Source organism: Rhipicephalus sanguineus, chromosome 2 (genome assembly GCF_013339695.2).
Source record: "Rhipicephalus sanguineus isolate Rsan-2018 chromosome 2, BIME_Rsan_1.4, whole genome shotgun sequence".
NCBI lineage: Eukaryota > Metazoa > Arthropoda > Arachnida > Ixodida > Ixodidae > Rhipicephalus > Rhipicephalus sanguineus.
The window spans coordinates 57537805-57562769 of record NC_051177.1 but is presented as its reverse complement, the minus strand read 5'-3'; the positions used below and the strand labels follow the sequence as shown (position 1 = coordinate 57562769).

At 46.7% G+C, this 24965-nt stretch overlaps 1 protein-coding gene across 2 annotated transcripts in view; it reads right to left on the bottom strand.

Moving 5' to 3' along the window:
• The window catches only part of LOC119383013 (neurobeachin), a 292413-nt gene that overhangs the window by 5048 nt on the left and 262400 nt on the right, over positions 1-24965 (bottom strand). Inside the window, exons 40-53 of one of the 2 annotated variants that reach the window (XM_037650973.2) lie at positions 24342-24457; positions 24052-24164; positions 23431-23691; positions 23219-23371; positions 22803-22875; positions 20494-20511; positions 10933-11027; positions 10574-10663; positions 10294-10471; positions 8982-9062; positions 8441-8596; positions 7565-7738; positions 6554-6652; positions 3214-3410 (exon numbers count right to left, since the gene is read on the bottom strand). In XM_037650973.2, coding sequence (XP_037506901.1) covers positions 3214-3410; positions 6554-6652; positions 7565-7738; positions 8441-8596; positions 8982-9062; positions 10294-10471; positions 10574-10663; positions 10933-11027; positions 20494-20511; positions 22803-22875; positions 23219-23371; positions 23431-23691; positions 24052-24164; positions 24342-24457 — 1804 coding nt within the window. The remainder of the gene's footprint in view (positions 1-3213; positions 3411-6553; positions 6653-7564; positions 7739-8440; positions 8597-8981; positions 9063-10293; positions 10472-10573; positions 10664-10932; positions 11028-20493; positions 20512-22802; positions 22876-23218; positions 23372-23430; positions 23692-24051; positions 24165-24341; positions 24458-24965) is intronic. The other variant, XM_037650975.2, reaches the window with a different exon arrangement.

The window sequence follows — 24965 nt, the reverse complement described above, 5'->3', positions numbered from 1 at the left end:
AAGGGATTTGGCCTGCGAACGTTACACGGGGCGAGCGGCAAGGATTTGCAGCTCGCCTCCTCGCATCATGGTTTCGCGCCGCTACAAATTGTCGTTTTTCTCGGCTTCTAACGGGCCGATTAGAAAAATTCTTGTGGCGTAATGCTCCTTATTGGGCTCGCAACAACTTCCAACGTGTAACTAAAATTCGTTATGTCACCTGGTGAGGGGCCCTTTAAAGTGGATGAAAAATCACCATTTCTACCAGGTCAAGTCAACGAGATCAAGTCATACGATTTGAGTGAAAATGTAAGATGTTTAAATTTCAATGCCTTCTTCTCTGTCCCAGATTCGCACCACTGCTTGTACTATGTCCTAAACTATAGGATATGCTTATGAAAATTTTAACAGCGCAAAAAGACAGAACATCCAGGAAGACACACAGACACAGTGCTGACAATCATCAAAGGACATCAAATTGAAGAAATCAGAGCAACTGACTAAAGTGCAAGCAATTTTCACATTCTCCAATTAGGTAATGGTGGTAGTACACAGTAAGAAAAACAAATGTTCTAGCCATGCTGTTGCTAACTTCAGTAACTTTTCCCTTCTCCACTGCATAGGTAGCTTCGCTAACAATTTTATTATTTGTTATAATACTGGATGAGTTCTTGAAGGTCTCAAAATCGGAATTTTATTGATACAAATACAGGAAAACTACATATGTTTAGTATACATAAGGAGGTCCCAAAGTCGAAGACTGTATCGGGACCTCCTGAAAGTGTCTCCTGTCATGTGGTTATATTTATGAAAAATAATGAGAGCCATGCAATACATACAAACCCTTACCCAATCAAGACAAATTATTAAATAAACAACTGCAATACTGAATAAATTAGTACAATTGGTCAGGCACCAGTTGAAGGAAGCCAGAAAATAAAGATCCTTAATAGCAACACACACTACACAACTCGAGTCTCTCGATACTGTATATTAAAATATAACCTGTAATACATATTAGGGAGTTTTTTAATAGGGGCCCTAAAGAAATAGCGTCGAGGCCACTGCACAAGTGCGAGACCCAAACAGTGCTTGGGTCTCGCCCCTGTTCGAAAACTCCTTATTAATACACTGCAGTAGCATGAAAAATTGGGCTACTACTAAGACATATTAATGCCTTTAGTTTACATAACACATATTGCCTGTCAAACATTCTGACCATGATGCAGTTATCGGTAAATGTTAAAGATAGGGGTGTGCGAATATTCGAAATTTCGAATATTTTTCGAATAGTGTTTGCTATTCGATTCGATTCGCACTGAAATTTTACTATTCGAACTATTCGAACTTCCCAAAAACAAATGCAGTCAATGTCCGGTTGAAAGTGACCCCTTCAGATTTTCAATATGCTTCACCTCATTACACTCTCGTGTTGCGGCAAAGCTGTCTTTCAAGCTCCGTTATGGTCGAACTTAGCCAAGAGAAAGTCCGGTTGAAAGTGGTCCCTAGATTTTTAATATGCTTCACCTCATCACACCCCCGTATTGCGGCAAAGCTGCCTTTCAAGCTCCGTTGCGGTCGAACTTAGGCAAGAGACAGTCAACGTCTGATTGGAAGTGGTCCCTAGATTTTCAATATGCTTCACCTCCTCACACCCCCGTATTGCGGCAAAGCTGCCTTTCAAGGGCCGTTACGGTCGAACTTAGCCAAGAGACAGTCAACGTCCGTTTAGAAGTGGTCCCTAGATTTTCAACATGCTTCACCTCATCACACCCCCGTATTGCGGCAAAGCTGCCTTTCAAGCTCCGCTACGGTCGCAAATGTATTAACTCAAGAAAGCGCTGGTTCCAATATGGAGATGAAAGATGTGGCAGAGTTGGGGGCTCAATTAATGCTGTTTAGGACCTGAAATTTGGGCAGGAAGTCGAAAAAATCGGACGCCGAAGCTTTTTAGCATCCAAAATTTCAGACGTTCTTATATATCGACGTCTACGAGGCAGATTTGGAACTCTGGACTTCAAGGGAGCACACCCTTGTCCGCCACATCAGTTGGGCTTCCACAGAAGTTGAAAGAGGAGGAGAGGCTGAGGAAATGGCATCTCTGCCTATCACGCGTAAAGTGTTGTCGTCAACACTTTGGTTGCACCAAATCATGTACATAAATACAATTCGGCATCTACATAGCCTCACTCTTGATAAGAAAGACAACTACGAAATATGACCCCACCAGCGCTTCATCAACGTAGCGAAAAGAAACTTTCATGTTGCTATCTCACAAGAACATACTTAGGGATTCTCTGCAACTTTTTCTGTAATTTCACTTCGAACTATTCGAAAAATGTTTGAGAAATATTCGAAAATTATTCGAAAATATTCGATTCGATTCGCACTCAATCTTTATTATTCGAATTCGCTTCGCACCCAAAATTTTGCTATTCGCACAGCTCTAGTTAAAGAGTAAGAGCACTGGATACTCAGATCTGGATACCCTCTTCCATACAGGATTCTTGCTACTGACATTTGCATAAAAATGGGGTGGGAGGGGGGGGGGCAGAAGTGATACGGACAAGAAGGCATGGGACTTAAAGAACTTGAAATTGGTGCCATTTTACAACTGTCATCTTCATACAAATTAGGACAAAATGCAGAGCCAAATGCTGATGAAGTTGCACCCAACCATTTTGCTATGGCTGTGTGAGTAAAACGCATTTTTTAAAGCTTATTAAGCAATATATGCTTGTTATATGATAGTATTTCATCTAAAGGAGTGCATGACAATATCAAGCTTTGATATTAGCCACACGTGCTTGGTGCTTTCAAGATACTTGATTGTTTCACAATATGCAACTGATATCAACGTTTGCAATATGTTTAACATCGTGGTTTAGCGCTAAAAAAGACAGACACATGTGAGAGACAGATTTCTTGTGATTGCTGGCACATGTGCAAAAAGAAATCTGATTTTTCAGATTTCTTGTGACTTGCTGGCACATGTGCGATTAAAGTTTGTCGTTGTCATGCCAGCGCCAAGAGTTTTGTCGACCGTGTACTTCAACAAGTCCATTGCCGAATCACACAAAATTCTTGTGAAAGTAATCGTACACTCGAAAGTGATCTCTTGGGAATACCACTCCAGAATGACGTTTCCTATCATTGGGAGCATATACAGGTGAGAATTCAAAATTTGATGTCAGCATGCTTTTCAGAGTTGTAGTTGGGTGATTATCACGGCACCTGAATGTTGTCGTGATGGGACTCGGAGCGCAACCGGTGGCCATTGATGGTGAAGTTGCAGAGGTTGCCCAGACCGTAACAGACAACCACCATGCCTTCACGGGACAGGGCACAGAGCTCTGGGGTGCCGAAGCGGTCAGGTGCCTCGAGGGACCGTAGCAAGTCGCCACTGGTTGTGTGGACTAGCACCGGGCCAGCTGTGGGTTAGTGTAGTACCATTTTGAGACAGTGTACGAAATCAGCCATACTTACTAGACATATTGTGCTCAATTGCCACAGCTCCCAGATTAAAGCTAAACCTTCTCGTCTATTCTGTCCTCACTTTCTTTGCATCCTGCACCTCCCAACCGTACACAGTAGCCAACCAGAGCTACTTCTACTTAACCTCCCTGCCATCCTATGCATTCTCTGTCTCTCTCTAGGCTTGGTGTGCCATTTACTTGGCACTTGTTCAAACTGTTCCTTGATAGCTTTCTGTGCAAATTATTGGTAAGGTTTTAATTTCAAAACAGCTTCTAGCTCTGCTGTATGGAGGAACGGCACGAGACAAATTGCCTTCTTGATTAGTGTTAAGATATAGAAGCTTCTCATCCATTGAGACTTGAGCAATAGCACAAATTATTAATATGTTTGCATAAGAAATAGAACTAAAAATATGATATAGCAACCTAAACAGAAGTCCAACCCCTGTGGTTGATATGGAGAAAGCACAATGTACCAAAGCAGCTTTTGCCACACATTTCTTAGTGAGTTAGTTATGTTGGGTTTTATGGTGCAAAAGCAGCAATGGCCATGATGCGCCAGACACTAGGTGATTTTTAATGAGACGTACAAGTGAAAATCATAAAAACAAACTTTCGTTTACATTTTGTTTAAAAGACCTGTAGCCTCTAGAAACCCAAAAATGTCCTATATGGGGATGATTGCATTCTCTGATAGCATTAACACATTTATAGAAGCGTTGCTTGCCTTACAAGTGCTTGATGAAAGTAATCTCTATCCCCTTATCATTGTTTGCTAAAAGGGATAGAAAAGTGTTTCATCGACATGGAGAGTAGCCATGGGCAGAGTCAGGGACCGGCACAGTAAAAATGTGCTTCACCCAGCCCCGCTTATTCAAGAAAGAAAAAAGAACATGAAGGAAACTTGTCGTCACAATAGGCTACCAGATTTCTTCAATCAGCGTTAATGTATCACAATCCGAACATGGCAATGGTCAAAATTACAGAGGTCTGCTGACTGTGGTACCACCTGCCAGTGCACCACAATCATGGGCATTGAAGGAGTGGCCATGGGCATCGGCACGATTTTGTCTTGTAGTGTGCAAGCCTGTGTTGCATCACGGTGGGGGGAAGAAGGGGGCACTGGTGTGACTTGGGTGGGGGTCATGCAGGTGTAGTTTGGGAAGGGGCGGGTGATATTGGCCCTTTTGCACCCCCCTGCTGACGCCCATGGGAGAAGCCAATTAAGTCGATCCCGGATATATCGAACTCGAAGGGGACCGCGCAATAGTTCGATATATCGATAATTCGAAATACGAAATATGCGTATTTAAGGCTTTAATTAAAGCACTGCAGGCCTCGACACAGTTTTCTGAAATCGTAAAAAGCGCGAACATGACGATTCGCTCACATATGCTAAAGAACAAGGCGAGAACTTCTTTTGCAAGTTGGCGCACTTTATTTCGCATGAAAAAAGTCAGTCAACTTGTCTTGCTTCTTGCGCGCCGTGAATTCATCAAGTCATCGTCAATATCATTGAAGCTTTCCAAATAAGTAAATTCAGCACCTTCCGCCACAACAGCAGTGATCGATGCTGAACGCTGATACGAGCTCTGTAGCGCGGTAAAGGGTAAGCGGTGGCAGCGGTGGCTGGCATCTTCAAACCGCACGGGTCCATTTCCGCAGCACCGGCAACGTCAGCTATGATCTCGGCATCGATGCAGTCAGAAACAGCTACGTCGTTATCTGCACTGAGGAAGTCACTCGCTGTGCTCCCGTCCGATACGGCGCCCAGAAACGCTAATAAGTCACAAAATTCACTGACGCACAGTACGCCATAGTCGGCGGTCATGACGCGCCCAAAGTAGTCGCCTGGCACCAAGGCCCGTAAGGAAACAGTGCACGACGGTGCTTTACTGGCTTTACTTGACGTCGTTCTAAGCACCGGTCATCATTTTTATCGCTATGAGCGGGACAATGTTTAGTTCGACTCCCGAATGACGATTTATCAAGAACGAAGCGCGAAGTGCACATTCCACTGCACGAAGAAACATTTTTCCACCGTCGACATGTTGGCGATACTGATGGCACATGTGGCTTTGCAGAAGGAAGCCGCTACTTTGGCGAGAAATGCGAAAAAAAGCGTAGCCTCTGAGATCTGCGTTTTAAAACCAAAAACACTAAAAATACATCACAAGGTTGCGGATCTCGAAGGCCATGCTTTGCGGGCCCGCATGCCATCGTGTGCGAACAGACAAGGAAGGGAATGCAAACATTACAATAAGGCTGCCAAGTCACTTCGAATTCTCATTTTGGTGCCCTCGGCAATCAGCCTCTTTGAAAAACGCTAGCCCATGCGTTAAAACCTGCGGACCGCGCGTCAAATATACCGGTGAACTGACAAGCGCTGCGCAAAGAACTAGAGCAACGCAATTTCGTCACCTGCGCACGACGAGGGATTGGAACTTATAATAACGCGGCCGAAAAATGATCAATAGTTGTTAGGAAAAATGCACTTTCTGGGCTTCGGCGCGGGGCAGTGTTCGATATAGCAGATGTTTCGCTGTGCGGGAGTTCGATATACGTGCACACCAGCGCCATACTTTTGCATGGGAAATTCAAGGGGATTTCTCAACTGTTCGATATAGCCAATAATTCGATATATCCGAGTTCGATATATCCAGGATCAACTCTAATACTAAATGAAATTTTCTACTGCTTTGCGTTACGCGGGACTGCTAGCTTGATGAAACGAGTAGTACGTTTACATTTGCGGTTTACCTACTGCAGATGACATTGTGGCCACAAGACTATTCACCCTTTCTTGAAAGTATGACAGCAAAGACTGCAATGATGCGGTGTGTTTTTCATCGTTGCTACTAGGTAGAATGTCGATTTTAGGAAGGAGTTTCGCAACTACATAGTATGATTAAAGAACTCTGGCCTAGCACAAAAAGACACAAGAAAACACCTGCCCGCTCAGCCCCCGCTGCCCAGATGAGGGGCAATGGGGGCTGGGCACAGAGAAGTGCATGCCGCTTAATGGCAGCCACAATAATACATTTTTAAGAGAGTACGTAACTATGAGGCTTTTGCAGAAATAAGGAGTTCCCACATACATTTCGATCCGCTGACGACCAGGCCAAGCTCAGCAGAAACAACGATGCAGGTAACCTCATTCTCGTGGCCAGTGAGGGTTGCTCGTGGCGTTGGGATGTCTGAAATGATGGGGAGTAACATCAGTGAGTTTGCTTTTAAAAAATGTAGTAGTGCCGTGAAAAAAATGAATTCAGGCAATACTCACTTGAACCTTTTATAATTTTTTAAAACAATAAATGTGCTTTATTACTAATGTCATCTCCCTCGACTCTAGCTAGACAAAATCATTTGAACATCCTCACCCAATCCTTGTGTTAGATACATCCAGCACACAACTTTGTCTTTTTTTTTCTTTCTCTTGCTAAATTCACAGGCCTGATTAATGCTTCAGTAACAGAACGCATAAAATTCAAAACTGCGAGCACAAGGAGCTACGTGCAGACTAAAATGACAGATGATTTTCAAATACTCGTTAAAGAGAATGCATTGGAAGTGTCAAGTGAACTGATCAGATTTTACACCAGCAGCCTGCACTGTGAGCTGCCAGAGACACCGACCCCCGTATTCTTAAATGAGCTTCGGCTCGAAGTTCACCCTTCACTCGACCGAGTTGAGCACACAGTCAATTCACGACTGAAAATAATACAGCGGTTCTCAAGAACTGCTGCTAATTATTGCTCATATGCAGTGACCACTTTCGCTGAGGAGCGGTACTGCCATTGCCTTTCTGGAGCCGAGGAAGAGCGCCGAGTGGCGGGATGTTCAATATGGAAGTGAGACAGTGCAGAAAAAGGGTACAGATTGAACTTGGCGGCTTGATTTTGGTTAACAAGAGCACAAAACCAAGTACAGAGGCATTTTGAACTTTTCTCAACTGGAACCTCACCAAGAAATTAGTAGTCAACAGCCATTGCCACTGAGCTTTGTGTATTGTCAAAAGTAACGGATCTTGACAGAGGACCATTTAATCTTAAAAGAATGTTGTGCTTCAAGCTGCAAAATATCCACAAACACACAAAAAGAGAGCTCACCGGGGTTCGCGTTGTCTCCCGCAATGGTCTGTGTTCGGGCGTTCCAGTGCCAGAGCAGTACAGTGCAGTCCTCGGAGCCGGACGCAATGTAGCAGTCGGAAGTGATGTTGCACTCTGACCTTGCCAAGCACGTCACCACACCAAAGTGGCCATACACTATCTGGATAATCTTGGCTGCAAACAAACAAACAAACAAAGATACTGTTGCAAACAATCACTTGCCACATCCTTTGTACGTTGATTACAATTAATGCGACAATAAATGCAGCACTTGGTGGTGCTGGCTTCTCGCACAATGCTTTACACATACATGTTGCTAGCATGGCCACTAGTATAATTTTTGCGGGTACTAGCAGGGCTGACAAGAGGCTGACCCACTACACCTTGACCCCAGCATTGTGAAAGCAAATGTTCGGGATCAGTGAGTAAGATTTGTTCCTGTTTGCCAGCGCAACCAGATGCCATGCTAGTTAAAGTTTCTAGCACAATGCTCTGCATGTAAATGGTGCTAGCATTGAATAACTGAACAATGTTGGTACAGTCAGAATCTGCATTGGTATGTCACTTGCTCATTCACGTAGGTGTGCCCAAGCAGAGAATGCAAGTTTATTATCCCCTCTTTTTCTGATTAGGTATTTTTGGTGGCTCTATTTGATGTACCTGGCAACACCTACCTACTGGGGAGCTAGCATGAGCCCTATGATGGTGCCACCAGGCAGAGGGAGGAACGGGGAAGAGGACATGCTACAGTAAGGTTAAGATCTCTTGTTCCCTCCTGAGTGCTCCAATGCATGCCTGTTACCCTAATGATGCAAAAATGCTACTTGTACAACACGAAATTACAACTTGCCAGAGTAAATAAACAAAAGCACTGACCTGACTCGGTGGCAAAGACACGAAAGCTCTTGTCCCAGAAGCCACAGGCAACAAGGAAGCGGCTGTCTACCGTGGTGACGAAACAGCCACTGCGCATGCGTACGTGCTGGCTGAATGTGTCACCCAGGTGCCGCTTGTGTGGCGCCACGTTCATCACTGAAACAGTCAGGAAACATGCAGTTTATAGAATTGCCTGTCTGACCGCAATCAATACCCGAGTTCACAGAAGCAGCACAGCCAATTCCAAGTCGTATGCAATTCATCTGGGGCCTTTATACATTCACTGTTATGCCAGCCTAGATACGATACTTTGTGGTGGGGTCGTGAGGAAAGCAAGACTTTTTGCGGCTTCCGTGCTATAAGAAGGTTATGTGGTCAGCTGTAAAGCACACATAATCTGGAAAAATCCGGCTGCCTGCAAGTTATCCCGTTTATGAGAATGTCTGAGTAATTAAGAGGCTCCAATTTTGCTCTCAGCGATAACTCACTGCACACAATACACAACAACGACTTTGTTATTGCGTATTGCAGGGCCACTTACTAAGCAAAGGGTCCATGGCGAGGGGCAGTTGGTTGGCCTGTGGCTGGTTCGAGTCAGAGTAAGTTGGTGAATGCATGGGGGCTGCAAGAATTGTAGAGAACATGTACAATTGCATAAATCATGCTACTGTTACAAAAAGCACCAGCAACTGTCCTTCCAGGATACTACTATTCTGTGAAACACTTCTTTCTACAGTATAATTTGCGAGTAGGTTGGTGTTGTTGGGTCATCCCCACTAAAGCATTGCTTTACCTTTGGTTGCAGTGAAGGGCAACAGACTCTGCTAGCGTAAAATGATAGCACTCTGATTCACGGAAAACTGTTATACACTAAATTAAAGGCAAAGTCTTGTCTAAATGTTGCAATTTTGTATATGTACTAAGAGACGAAAAAGTAAGAAAACAACCCGCTTAAACTTCAGAGTTTGGCATTTAGCTATTATGTTGTTTGATTATACCCATGGAACATGAATGTCAGGCCTGTATCAAGTGCTGGCTCGCATCTTATAGGGCTCGATAACGTGGCATTGCTCAGGTGCGGACAAGCGAACATCTGAGGTGTCATCTGCAGCCCACAATCGCAGCCTACAAATGAAGCAACACTAGGACAGATTCTGCAAGAGGGCAGCTCATGCTTATAAAGACCTATTACATGCCCATTGAGATCAGTAACCATGAGCCACACTTTTTCCTTTTCTGTGCTTCCAAAACAAGTTACTGCTTATAGAACTAACTTCTTGGCAACTTCATTTAATGACTATACTTGCAGATATTTCATTGTTACCACTACATACCCTAACAAGGTAGCCACAATGGAGTAACTCACAGATTGCAAGGCCATCATTTGAACATTCACCTGGAACCCTTGGATATTAATGACAAATTATGATAATCATGATAAGGGCCTGACAAATTTATAATTGCAGCAATTCCTTTTTTTTTCTTTGATTTAATGTGTCTCCTCTTCAACTTTGTTTGACAAGCCTGTGTGCAAGGGCAGCTAAAACAACACCTTTCTGACCAAAGGGCCACAGTCATGCACATGACTGTGCATAGGCATGCACAGGGTTCCTCTTCGGGGGTGGCAAAGGTTCATCGCAGCACCCTCTCTCCCTATTAAGTCAATGTGTGAAGCAGACTTTGCCCCCCCCCCCCCTCTTAGGTGACTAGGAAGGTGCGGCCGCCCCCTTGTGCAGGCTTATGGCCACAGTGTTACATTGACATACAGTGACACTGAGCTAGCATCAGCAGGTTGCAACACTGACCTCTAGGCAATTAGCACTTAGCAGGAATAGAAATATATGAACACTTACCAGAGTAATTGCAATTCCACCGGTTGACAGCAAAGTTCTGATTGCAGGTAACAGTAACAACTGAGGGTAGCGGCAACTGTGGGTACGTGTTGGCAGAGATGTGGCAGATGGGCGAGTTGGACAGGAACTTCATAATCATGCACAGCTCCTCCGTCACTGGCGAGAACATCATTGGGCTCTGCGTGAAATGACCATTAAGCACAGCATTGTAGAATACGATACTACTACTCGTACACTTCTGTGCTTGGGGAACACTTGTTCCTGCTCAAGCAATACTCACAATGTGCATCGCTGAGCTGCGAGGAGGATGGGGTTCCATTAGAAGCTGCGACGGAGTCTGGCCAAAGTTCTTGATCTGGTTTTCAATAGCCTTTCAGGAAGAGAGACAAAGCAAAGGAGTTCAAGTAATAATGAGTTTGTTTTGTCCACGTAAAAAGCTTTGCTATAAGCTACTCAGACAGGCGCTTCGAGAAGATGGCGGGAATTAGGCACGCAGTGATAAAGTGTGAACTGAATATGCAAGCTTGTTCACACTGTCTAGCTGCACAATCTGCGAAAGCAATGCAACAGCAATTTCAGAAACAATGAGCATTAGTGGTTATCAGTGGGATGTCACAAACTGACACTGCGCACACTCACCTCCTTCATGACAGTGTCCTTCATGTTCTCAAGGTCCACGCTGCCTTCGTAGGTCAGGTAGTAAAACACATTGGTACTTCTTACAGCTTCTGGACCTGCATGAAGAAATGCACGTACACATGTGGCAATTAGCCCAGAAGTTAAAAAGCATGCGGTAAGGAATACACTGCACTATGTTGGTCACAACAGGTGTGCAGAATGAACACATGCGAGAAGTTGAATCCTCTCTCAACACTGTATTTGCACGTGCAAAACGCGACCCCGAATACAACTCAAGGACCAAGAGGGAAATAGGGGACGACACATTTGACGACACAGTAAAAAAAAGGAGAAAAAAAAAAGGTTAGGTACAGCATGAAGTAATGACATGCAATGTAGTGACATTTGCAAACTTGTAAGAGGCAATAAAACGTGATGAGCCACTACGCGCTCCTAATCATCGCAGCGCCATCTCCCCCATTCGTGTGCTCGCCATTCGCCGACCAGCACAGTCGAGAAGCTGGTTTTCCAGCGGCGCTTAGTCGTACGGTGGCTGAGTTCTCAGGCCGGTAATTCTGGAAAGGCGTTTTTGTGAAAGTACAAAAACGCGTGCACTTTCTGCGTGCCCTGCATTAGTAAATCTTTGCAAAGGTCATGTTGAAGTATTTTGTCACAACGGCTTTGAAAACGTAAGTGAATGGGCAACACTTCTTCATCGTTGCAGATAGTCGCGTATTGGAATAAGAATAAAATAAAAGGATCCTACATACCCAGAAATGTGGCTTTATAATCTTACGAACACCACCTTATATTTGGAATACTGTTTGTCAGAGATGTGCAGGATCGCTTAGACAAGAGTCACGTTGCGTGACAAACGTTTGTGAACTTGGTCGCAATACAGCGCTGCTACGAGATGAAGCATGCAACCGACGGTGCACGCAACCGACACGTATGCCCCTACATGCGAGCACGAGCAGTTTCCGGTCACAGTACGGGCACCAAGACGCCCACAAACGCACTGACAGACATTGAGAACTGAGTTGACCCCTTGTAATGGAGGTGCTCCGCAGCGGCTGCAAAGACTGGACGAGACGAGATGGTTGGTGGCTTGATGTTCGCGTTCTCCCTGCGCGCCTGGCGTTGGAGCACGCGTAATCCTAATGCCTCGAGGTCACGTTAAAGCGAGAGGCAACACAAAGCGTTCACTCATCTCTGCTTGCGCCCTTCCATCACGCTAGCGTTGTCACAGCTAGTGTTCACTGGCACGTGGCATATCGTACTTCCTAATTTAATTAGTAAGCAAATGTTTACTGCATCCACAAGCCTTGCCTTGCGTAGTTATCTAGTTCTTTGCCATCGCTACCAATGTAAAGAGTAAATTTAGTCTTTTGGGAGAAACTGGATTTTCCAGACGCCTCGGTAGTGCTCGTGCACTGCGACCGCAAACGGTGTGCGGGCACGCATATATTGAGGAACGTGTAGTACACGATGCATGGGGCTTAAGGCGAGTGAAACAAGGTCTTAAATTAGTAGCTCCACGTACGCAAAGAAATGAAAAGGCTGCCAGTACAGGGTGCGCTGAAGTGGGCAAAACAAGATCATAAATCTCCACAGTCACGCCAGAAACCGCTCTTAAGGGTTGTCGGTACCGTTATAGACATTTCTGAACACGTAATGTGAACAGAGATGGCGCGTGCATGCGTGCAATTAGAAACAGGTACTAGGCCCCGTGACCGTGACATATTTCCACTCTTGATACGCTTCACCGCATAATTAATGCTCTTCACTGCAATACACCGTTCTTGTCTCACCTCCTAACACGGCTGTACTGCGGCAAATCCAACTTTAGAGAAACCGACAACCATGCAACGCATATCTCGCGTTACTACTTCATTGAACTCGGCATTGGCGAACATTCAAGCGCTTCGAGTGAATATTACAATACCCTAAATGGCTTCGAAGCGTATTTAAAATTTCCGAGATTCCGAAGTATTCGAAACGAACGAATAGATGTAGTATATTTCACCGCATGTAAACCCCCTGAAAAGGTGGTTTCACGGCAGCGTGAGGCTGCTAGGCCGTGAAGCCACCTGTTCAGAAAAAAAAAACAGCCCTGCCGCGAAGCCATACCTCAAGGTTAAGTGTACATTTTACCTGCGCCTCGATTATTTGTTTTTTTAAAGTGTGAAGGCATGCTATACGGGCTTATATGCGCTAAAAATAGGAAATTTTAAAACATAGCGTAATTTACCGCTTATAACTTGCACACTACGCCAATTCAAATCCTGCTACTATTCAATGTTGCTTCACTTTGCTTCGAACTAAAAAAAGTGTCATTCGACAAGCCTCGTTAAAAATATTGTGCAAGTAAGTTAAGTCATGATAAAAATGATCCATTTTTCTCACTAATATGCGATAATACTATTCGAACTATTCGATTCGCCATTATTCGACCAAATCACTATTCGCTTCGAACCTAAAATTTACTATTCGCCCATCCCACATTGAACAGATCTGCCGCTCTTGAAAGGAGCTATGTAGCACCTTTTTATGAAACAACGTGTATTATGCAGGATGTGGTCATAGAATTCCCCGAGAACGGTTTCCACTGCTCAAACCCTACCCTCTGCCAAGGCCATGACCTCGCGGCTTTGCGCTCCTTCTCGAGCCGAAAGCTGCGCGCTACGCCTACACGACGGCTTCATTCACCGCGCTCAGTCGTGTATCGGAGCAGTGGCTCCAGATGGCGCTACCACCCCAACGGCGAATCGCGAAGCAATACTGGAATTGAGGAAAGACGTGGGAAGATGCAGCTAGGGTGGACGTTAAAGGGCGCAGGGTTCTCCACTTGAAACAGAGCCCCCCCCCCCCTAAATTTCCTCTCCGACTCGTGCTTCCCGACGCCTCCCGAGGATGCCTTTGCGATCAGAACGCAGTAAAAGACAAAACATTTGGGGGGGCGGGTGTAGCCTCCCCCCACGCCCTTAGCGCACGCCTATGGTGGACGCGTCATCTGTACTTTCAAAGCGCGCAATATGAACGATAAAAACGTGGAAACCTGAAACGAAATGTGCAGCTGGAGGTGAAGGAAGGCAAACGGGAGTCGTCATTAAAGAAAAAAAGAAAAGATGTGGAAGAGACTGTAAATTGGATGACGGAAACAATAAAAGGCACACATTTTGTGCAAAGACGACAAACAAGAAAACAAGAACAAAACTTTGGATGATAACGCAAAGAGTAGTGCCTTGCTTTTCGGCGCACGAGCTGGCTTCTTGAGAAGAAAAAATGCATACAGGGGCAAATTTTCGCAATAAGGTAACACGTGCGTGCTGCATTAAAAAATAAAAAGGCAGATCAGGTGACTCAGCAAGATGTAATGGTATGCACAGACGTCCATTCAGCTAGAACAGCAGGGAATGTCCGAATTCCAGAAGCTCTGTGGTTCGAATATGATAGGAGTGTTAAGTGGTCAGAGATGGAGATCAGCGAGGAAGAAATAGGGACGGGATCGTCATATGGTTTTACGAGATAAATAAGGTCAATTGCAATGCTAGATAGCGATACGACAACGGCTAAACAATGTGAACGTCTCGAACAGGCTAGACGATTATTTGTCCCGTTTTACTTTTGCCGGAGTACTGAGAAATTCGTCTGACAATCATCACGAATGTTTATTCTCGCTTTTGAGCAAAAAGAAAATGCGAAAGTATATTATGGAAAGCTGACGAATATTAACGTGAGTATATCGGGAAAAAAAGTCGTAAAAATAATAATTGAGGGCCCCCAACAGCATGTACAAGGAATAAGATTTGGGTAATATTGTTTATGCAATAACCCATAGCGACTGCGCAAGTCTGTTTTCATTTCTTACAGAAAGTATAGCAGGGAACATATATATGAAGCGCTTGCTGCGCTTTTTCCCACGGTGAAGTTATACGACGGGTTGCGCAAGGAACGATCGTTTTGTTTGTTTATTTTCACACCAAGCGTTTCACTTAATGAGCCGCACTAGAACACGCAAAAAGTGACGCTACAGACAAGCACTAGATACACAGCGGTCCGCTGTGCAAGACGTTTTCCTTTAGGTCCCTCGATAAACGCGCGCTACTGCGGAAAGTTCAGCGAAATATCTTTCGAACACTCGGTTGACGAGAATAAAGGTGCAGCTCGTTGCACACCTGACCACCGGTGATGTGGCCGTGCAAGAACGCTGCTCCTGTTGCCACCGCTACTGCACGGAACTGTAGTGGATGCTGTTCCCATGATCGACACAGCTCGGCGAACGGCGGCGCCACCGCGGCTGCCCTCTTGCAGCCCCGCTTCGGCTGCGCGGCGCTTAATCGATCACCGTGCGAGAAGCGGCGACCCGCAGGTTGATTCCTAATGGACCCTGCTTAAAACTGTGTGACACGTGGGCACGCTAGTTCTCCACAGACAGAGAGAGAGAGAGAGAGAGATGGAGCGCCCGAGACGGACCGAAAAGTTCTCGCCCAACAACGCGAAAGGGGTGAACGAAACAATGATAAAATCCACGGGGTCCCTCATGTATTCGCCTAAGACGACTCGAAGGCAAAAGCCATCTTCTTCTTTTTCTTCTCAGTCAATGTATTCATCCTCCCCCGCAACCCTCCGAAAGCGTTCTGCGCCTAACGTGGTTCTGCCCTGCCTCCAGGATCGGAGGCGTTGCAAGCTTTCTGCACCTAGAGTTACTGTATATGCTACCTTTAGGTATGTATATGTGTATATGTTACCTTTAGGTACTGTATATATGTATATGTTACTGTATATGCTACCTAAACGTAGCATATACAGTAACTCTATCTGCACCTCATCTGGTTTTGCACTGCCTGCATGATCGGCACACCTTTAACCAAGCGATGATATCATGCGACATCACGCGATGTGACGCATTGATGACGTCTTAGTGACGTCACGATGCCTGCACACATCTTGTCTATATGTGACGTCATGATGACATCATCACGTGATTTTTTTGCATGCATCACTCGCCTTGACACCTCCGACGCGGGCGCCGACGCCGCCGATGGTCCATTTTCGCGTTTGATGAAGCACCAATAGGGATTTTATATCTGGGGTTTCACTCGCCAAAACAACGACTTGATGATGAGGCACGTCGTAGTGGAGGGCTCCGGAAATTTGGACCGTCTGGTGTTCTTTAACATTGCACTGAGCATTCCATCGAAATGCGATTGCCGCGGCACGGCATGGATCGAACCCGCGACTTTCGGGTCAGCGGCCGAGCACCGTAAGCACTGTACCATCGAGGCGGACGGGTGAACGAAACTCGCAGATGTATGATCGGCTGACTCAGCGAAAGAGGAACAAAGGACAGTGTTCAAGATGGCTGGACAAAATATACCCGCCTCAACAATAGCACAATTCACGCATCCCTCTTATACCGAACGAATACAAATTTGAACATTTAAGTGTGACGACATGTTTCTCTTGTGACTTTGTGACGAGCGAGAAATTTCGGAAGCAAGGCGGAAGTCAGTGACGTCTGCGTATTCAATTTTTTTTTTTTGCGTCCAGAATGACGTCTGAATTTATCCGGAACTTCGATATAGGTGGGGGGGGGGGGGGGTGAAGGGTGAGCTGTGAGAGAGGAGGGAGTTGGGTTGGTTTGGAATAACTTTTTTAAGGGGGGGGGGTGTTGAGGGTGGTGGTGGTCTAAATCCCTGCGCGTGCGTGTAACGGAAGCCGACAATCGACGCCACTAAACGCTCCCGACCATGAACAGGCGCGGGAGTGACTATAAGCAGTTATACAATGTGCAACGAGCCCTAAAGTACCCGATACTCCAGGTTGATTATTTAAAATGTTACAGAGCAACCATCCATCCCTTCCCCCGCGAACACTAATTAAACCAGCCCTGCCAAGTTACACGCCAGGTGTTTCGCTTGTCCCGATGTTCCGTTTCGATGCGATCGAAAAGGATACACTTGCCACATGGACACCGATGCAACTTCTGGCAACCTTGCTCTGAAGCGACTGGACCGTGGGAGCAGTGACCCGAGTACCAGACGTGTATAGCTACGCATACGCAGTATAAAGGGACGTGACCGCGCCCACCGCAAAAGCCTCCTTTAGAGTCGGAACAGCAGCAGTGGTCGCGAGATGCCACACGAAAACCACCAAGACGGATGGCCGCGCGGAATACTTTGGCCCCGACGGAAATTTCTGCCCCTCTAAACGCGTTTCCTACCCACGACACCCCGCTGCGCGAGCACGGAGGGCGAGCGAGCCTTCCGCCAGGTTCGTCGAAGGAGACGAACCGGACGCGCGCGCGCGCGCACCCGGAGGCCGCGCCGGAGCACGGCGCCACTCATTCGCCAAGGCCTGACGCGGGGCCTCAACAGCGTCGACAAATTGCTTCGGGCACCCGCAGACAGGAGCCACGCACTGATAGTTTGGTACAGTAGAGGAGACAATGAAAATGAACGTCTGGTCAGGAACAATAAGGAGTTTTAAGCACTATGCACCCTTTGGAGAGTATACTTACTCTCCAAAGGGCGCAGAGTCGTCGTCGCACACTCTAAGAAAAAGATCGAGTATTTGAGGAGTATTTCTGCCACAACAACTATAATCGTCATCTGGCTTTCTGGCGTTTCCTTTCTCGAAAACCCGGCTGCCGCCAATTTCCTACGCTATGCAACGCTGATAGCGCGTACGCCGTTCGTCACCGGGAAGTGCCGACACCGCGGTGATAACGCAAGGTAGATGACGATTATAGTTGTGTGGCAGAGACACTCCCCAAATACTCGATTTTTTCCTTACAATGTAGTAGTAGCAGGTCACGTGACGAGAGTAGAGAGTGAATAAAGAACTAGAGAAAGCTAAATGATCATGATGTTCGAAACGATCATGATGATGATGACTTTCGGTACAAAATACCAGGAAAGCAATTCGCACGTTCCTTACTTACGTTAATTAGACTCCCATTCATTGTAAAAGATCAAGGCAAAACATTTGGGCGCGCTGGCGGCGGATTTACGACACCACGTGATCTCGCCAGCCAATCACATACACTCGCGCGCTTACATTTCTCTGTCCGACGGTTTTCACGGCGCGGAACTGGTTAAATTTTTTTTGTCCTGCAAGAGTAATCGTCACCTAACTCGTTTGCGTCATTAGGCTACTTTCTTAAATACTCGACGCTCTCCACTTTCCCATCGGGAATGCTGTGTCACATTGACAGCCGTTCGTGACCTGAAAGTAGCGGGCGCGCGGCGTTATACAGCAAGGAGAGGTATTTTACTGTATAAATAGTAAGGATTATATACAGTAACCATAAGGAGAAGCATATGCAAGATAGGTGACGATTCTGACCTGTTCGACCTGCTTACACAAAGAAATAAGCTTTCAAGGGTCTATTATTACACCTGCTACGAGATGTGAAATTTGTTTTTATGATAAGCCTAGGTGACAAAAAAATGAACTATCGCTCATTTTTTTCATCAATTCATAATTGTTGGCGTCCGCTGGTTTCGAGGCTATCTCTTTTACGGCCTTGAAAAAGATCGACGAAATCCGTTTCCAGAAAAGACCGCTTCGGAAAAAAAAGAGATCGCTCTCTGTCGTCTGTATGCGGGCGAATTTTTCGGAAGAAGTCTTCTTGCTCAAAAGTCTTTCAAGTGCCCGTGTGACAGGGGTATATGAGTTTATAGCAGTCCGGGCGCCCAGTCGCCCGCGGGCTCTCATTCTCTCAGTAAGAAGTAAATAACCATAATGCTCAAACGTTTGTCCGAAATACAGATGATTTTAGTACGGAGGGTGGTATTTTCGGACGATTACTTTTGGCGACCGTATCACTTTCCCAAGATTTCGCGAGAACCGACGAAAGCTTACAAAGGATACGTGCGCACAGGGGTCGGTCAAACCCGGAGATAGAAGCTCTCATTGGTAAATCGCAGGCCCGACGAAAGTGACACTGTCGCCGAAAGTGATCATCTCGGAATAACGCCACCGAGTAAACGTTTCGTTTGAACACACCAAAGTTTTGTCGCGTTGTGGTGACGGTGAAGGACTGAGCTGCCAAAATCGCTATAGGAAGAGATTTCTATAGGAAGGTTGGACGGACATAGCAAAATAAACAATGCTCAAAGCACAAAAACAGCGGCGAGCACAGTCGTCGGTCGTCAAAATCTATAGCAAGAAACAAAACAAAACAAAACAAAACAACAACAAAAACAATACTCAAAGCACAGCAATAGCGGCGAGCATAGTCGTTGGTCGTCGAAATCTAATATATTAAGGTCGAAACATGTCGGCTCTTTATAGAAATGCGTGATCTTATACGTTACAGCGTAATCACTGGTTCTCGGTTAAGTTCTACAGGTTGCACACCGCTATTCGAGTCGCGCACGTAGCCTGATAATCGGCGAACATCCGAGAAACTTTCAATACAAGGCGCGCCTCGCGCCGAGAGATAACTTCGTAGTATTTAGCCGGTGAAAAACGATCTCCGGAAGAAACATATACAAGCACATGCCGTGACAAACGTTACATTGAAAAGCACGTGAGTACAGTTTTCGATGTGGTAATATCGCGTTCATTGAACGCAACAGCTGTGCAGACGCCAGCGAAAACTGCACTTGACGTCACTGATGCCGCATACCGACTCACTGTAGCCATAACTCCCACAGGATATACCGAGGTATACCATACGGCTTTGCAAAACCTTAATGTTCTGTACAATTCACTGGTATTACATTTTGCTACATGCAGCGATGCGGGTGCGAACTGACCACTTCAACTGTGAGAATTTTCTGTGATAACTAAGTGATTCGAAGAAAAAAATTAGGGCGTCGAAAAAGCAAGTCATTTAGCAAACGATATAACGTTAGAATATTATGATTTCACCATGCAAGAAATTGAGGCAGCTACCCGCTAGTGGTGCGAAGACTGAGGAAGCAACGGAGCAGTTCGCGTTGCCCTCCTCCTTTCCCTCCTCTTCACCCTCGCTTCCCTTTCCCATCCCTCGCTATACTATACTATACTATACTATACTATACTATACTATACATGCCTATGCTTCCTCTCTCTTTTTGCTATTTCTTTTTAGCACTTGTTTATTTCTCTCTCTCTCTCTCTCTCTGTGCTCGTTCTCTCGCCCATCAGAGTTATTGCATCCCACGCCGGACAAATCGGCGCACGTGTTATGGGAGCGAAGCAGAAGGTGAAGAGAAGTAGAGGAAGAAGAGAGCGCGTGCCGGTGCGTGATGATGATAGCTTTCAGGTCACGCCACGCGGCATAACGAAAAGCTTAACAGCTCGGCCGTAATAACACGTACTTTTCCTGTCAACTGCTTACTTTAAAGGCTAATTCAAACTAATTCTGCCTCTCATATACTTCTTTGCAAGATACCCAGCAGCTTCATGCGAACGCCGGCCGTGCTTTGCCCAGCAATACGAGTTGGAACACCGCGATTGGTTCGTGCGATGTGCAGAGTATACCCGAATCTATCGTATCGCACAGATGCATATTCTATGGTGCGCCGCCACCACCACCAGCATACTCTGAACTCCCAAGTGCAAAGCGCCGTGCAAGCGCAAACTTACTCGCTCTCCTACCGGGACCTAAAGACATCACAAGGGAATAAAACAGAAGCACACAGAGCAAACAACGGTTAAACAAGGCAACACAAGCAAATGTCAAACGTGAGACAAACAGCAACGATTACGCGGTTGCCGCAAATGGCAACAACAAAAGATCAAGAATCATCACGCGACTACTTTGCAAGTTGAATAATCGAGATAACCCGAATTTCGAGCCCATATCTTGACGGACAATCGATTCACTTTGCCCTCTAATATGGCGCTTTCGAAGAATAGGAGTGCATCAACTAATTGTCGTGCACAGATAACTTGCGCGCGGGTGGTACAATGATTTAAAATTGAAATAAATTATGGGGTTTTTACGCCGTACAGTGTTGGACTCCGTATCAATTTCGACCATCTGCGGTCCTTCGACGTGCACTTTAATAGAAGTGCACGGGGCGTTTTTGCAATTCGCTCCCACTGAACTGCGGCCGCGCCGTGGCCGGGAATCGAACCCGCGACCTCTATATCGTGCTTGGTATATATAGCGCAAAAACCATAGCGGTTAAGTGGCACATTGATGAAGGGGTTGGACCCAGGGAGAAAGAAAAGATCGGCCGTCATGACACAGAACTCGAAATACGATCAATGACCACCTTCTGTGAAGATATTGCGGCTAACGGTTCACATGCGTGAAAGCTATAAGCCGCCAGAGACACTAATCTCAGTAGTCGAATACACGACCGAGGGTATATTACAGCAAGCCTTGAGCACTCAAAACAAACGAAAAGGCTTGCACTTTCTCCCTTCTCAACTAATTCACTGTAGCATGCACTAACTCGATACCACAGTAAATAATTCGCAACGTGATGTCACGAAAACCTCATTATCAGGAGAGTGAACATAGCGCTGCACATTATACGTCTTCCTCCTGGTGTATACGCGCGTTTATGTGTATACGTCGTTATTTACGCTGCGAGCTCACATCATGAACAGACTGGCAAAGATGTCGACTCCGTCGCAACTGTGACTGGCCCTTCCATTCAAGGGTGCGAGTATACATTCGAAAATTTCGAACAGCGAAACCGATTATACTGATATTCGTTTCGTTAATCCATGCGAATAAGTTAATGTTCGAAACACCGAATACTTAACGAATAGTTTTCGAACAAACAGCACCGTCTAGCAAGCCCGCGATGGGCCCATCGTCTGCAAAATCACAAGCTTCGAAAAGTCTACCCGTGGACGGGTTCGCACGACTCAAACTAAATGAATGCTTTGCACACACTATCTAAAGGCGGAGCTACAGTGGGCGCGTCTGCAAAACAAACGCCTAATTTCTTTTTTTTTATCTTTGATCCATTGCACGTACGTACAAGTATGCACACTATACGTTGTGCGGTGTACAATCAACGAGACGGAGTATATACGAAGGAAGCCAGCCATGCTTCCTTGCATGACGGAAAGAGTTGGCATCCGCACTCTATATCCTACGCTTTTGTTCTCGTGTTTGTATAAGCTTGAAAAACTGAGAAAGAAAGGCAGGCACGGAGCGGATCGCTGATGATGCTATAAGCTAGCGCAGGTCGCGAATACTAGACATGCGGACAAGCTAGCCGGGTGGCGCGGGGGTAAGATGAGCGGCGCCCAAGACGAATAAGGTCATTAACAAGCGACGCACGGTGAGTGCAGGGACGGGGCGGGAGACGTATCCCGGGCCCATTAAGCGAACGCTCATGGGCGAGCGCCTAATCGAAACTCGAGCAGGGAGCCGCCAGCGGCGCGTTCATCGCGAGAACGCCTCGAGCGCGTGCACGCACGCACTCACGCACGCTGCTGCAGGTCGAGTTACGCGCGCGGGGCCCGCCGAGGGCGCCTCCCCCGTCTCCTCCGTCGAGACGTTGTCGACGACGACGTGGCGGAGGCCGCAACGCAAACAGAGCCACGCCCCGCGATCACGATTTTAATTAGCCGCCACCTCGGACGACCGCGTAGTAACGAGAGGGAGGGAGTGCGCGCTGCGGTGAAGCCGGGGGTGATGCCAGTGCCCGGCTTCGGTGCGGTCTACGGACGAGAGATGGCGCGTGCGTTCTCTAAACATCCATTTGTGCGACGCCCGCAATGGATACTCGCCCATTGCACGCCAAGCCAGGTGTCTGGGAACCCTCATGAAGGGGCAAGCAAAACCACGAATATAAAAAATTTGCCTACGCGTAGAGCTCAGGAGAAGCCATATAGGCCGTAAAACAACATAACAGAAAACGCATGTTGAAAACTCAACAATTACTTTTTACTCTCGTAATTTAATTAAATCTAGAAGGACGACTCACCCCGCTGCTTGTAACCGAAGATGAGATCGATCCACTGGTGCAACTGGCAGGAGACGAACTCGGACTCCAGGGCCTGCGAAGTGTGCGAAAATTGCAGTGGCATCACGATAATCGGCAGGCATTGCAGGTATACCAGCGATGGCTTGATTCACCAATACACGAAACAGCCCACATCTCGTATGCCGTTGTACATTGCTAAATATACATCTCTGCGGCCTTTCTACATCGGATGAATGACGTCTGCGACTGTTTCTCGAGACAAAACAGTAGCGCAGTTTCTCAGCGAACAAGACACTTCAAAGTGCGCTGTTTAGCCTAAACGGACAACGCTGGTTATTCCTTGTTGGGCCCCAAGTGACTCGTGTTTAAACTTAATTCACGGCGGCGTATAAAGTAACACGCATAGCTATACTCACCATGCGGTTGATGCGCACGAACTCCTCGGGCGAGGCGGCCCACGGGGGCAGAACGACGTCGCCGACTTGCGTGCCGTCCTCCTGGCGACCCAACTGGTAGCCGTTCTTGTTCACCAGCATCTCGGGCAGGTAGAAGAACTCAGGGATCAGCTCCTGCGTTTCCGAGACATTTAAATAGACCGTCGTCGCGTACAGGCTGTATATGTATATACCTTGACGTCGGAGGTGTCGCGCTGGCAGTTTTTCCATGACTGGGCGATGGAGGCGAACATGCGGTTCGCGTGGTCGAACTTGCCCCCTTGGAGGGCCAGGAAGAGCGTGGTGAAGGGCTCGACGCGCACCAGCCAGTTGAGCGTGAACGCGGCCGTCGAGTAGTGGGTGCCGTAGTGAAAGGGCGGGATCACCTCGTGCTCCCACGTCTCGTAGCGCTCCTCGAAGAACGCCCGCCGGCTCGGGTTCAGGGCGCCGATGGGCTGCGCATGGCGAGCATACGTGTCGTCAGTCCGCGGACCCGGACGTCCCGTATCCGAATCGAAACAGTCACTACGTTCTGTTATATACAAAGCCTTGGTAAAGCTGGCGCGATGCAAGTATTACGCGCCCCCACCACGAAACCTGACTTAAACGCATAAGGCCATCTACATTTAGGGGAAACGGGTTGTTGCCCTAGGCGCTCAACCCAAATGTGTGCGATGAGTTATGTCAGCCACCTTTTCGCATGAAGCCGATTGTACGTGTTACAGTGCCTACGCTATCGACAGCGTCCCAATGGCGACGTAAAGGCCTCTGCCGGGACGCTGCAGAACGTGCGCGGGTATCGGCGCAGTGCTCACCTTGGACAGATCCCTGTAGTTGCTGGGGAGACTGAGGTCCAGCTCTGGAGACTCGTAATTGGTGAGCACCCACGGAAACACCGGATACTGGTTCAGATCGTTGTAGGTACGCCCTGCACACGCGGCCGAAACACACATCCATGCATGGAGAACTCTCGACGTCAAACAAGACGATCTTGTATAACTACATATACACGGTCTCTGAGTGCTCGCGCAAGAAAGTTCGATGGCACTAATACGCATTTCCTTTGAGCAGCGGCAGCGTGAACGAAGGTCAATATGTAACGTACCGGCGATGGTGTTGAGGAACATGAGGTACTCGAAGTTGCTAATCTCCCGCCTCTGCCACTTCTGGGTCATGTTGGACTGCTGGAAGATCTGCCGTGGAGACATTAGCGAGGCACGCCTGCATGCGCGACAGTGACCGTCAGCTGTGTAATCCACGACACGACACATGATATACATATATTGAATGACGGCACCAAAAAAAAAAAAGTGTGTATATTCTGCGAAACGGTGAGGCGTATATCGTGACAATAGAAGACGCCTCTTGTGAAAATATCCTACTTTCCCTCTTCGTCTCAATACTACAGCGTGTTTCTGTTCTATGTTTACAGTGACTTTTTTTTTTTCATTTAATGCAATTAAAGAATTATACTCTGCGTGTGGTGTTCGTCAGCTACCATGTCCTGATAAAATAACTTCGCGGTGACGATAAGAGTTGCACATATATAAGCACGAACTTCTCTCTCCTTCCATAGACTGTTGCTTAGTTATTTTTATAACTTTTATTGTCCAGAAAAGATACCATGTTTCCTCTTAGATATAGTACTTTGTTTACTTACAGGCACACGCTGTTCTCATCCGGACGGTGCTACTCAAAAAGCTATTTCAACTCCTTGAACGTAAAACCA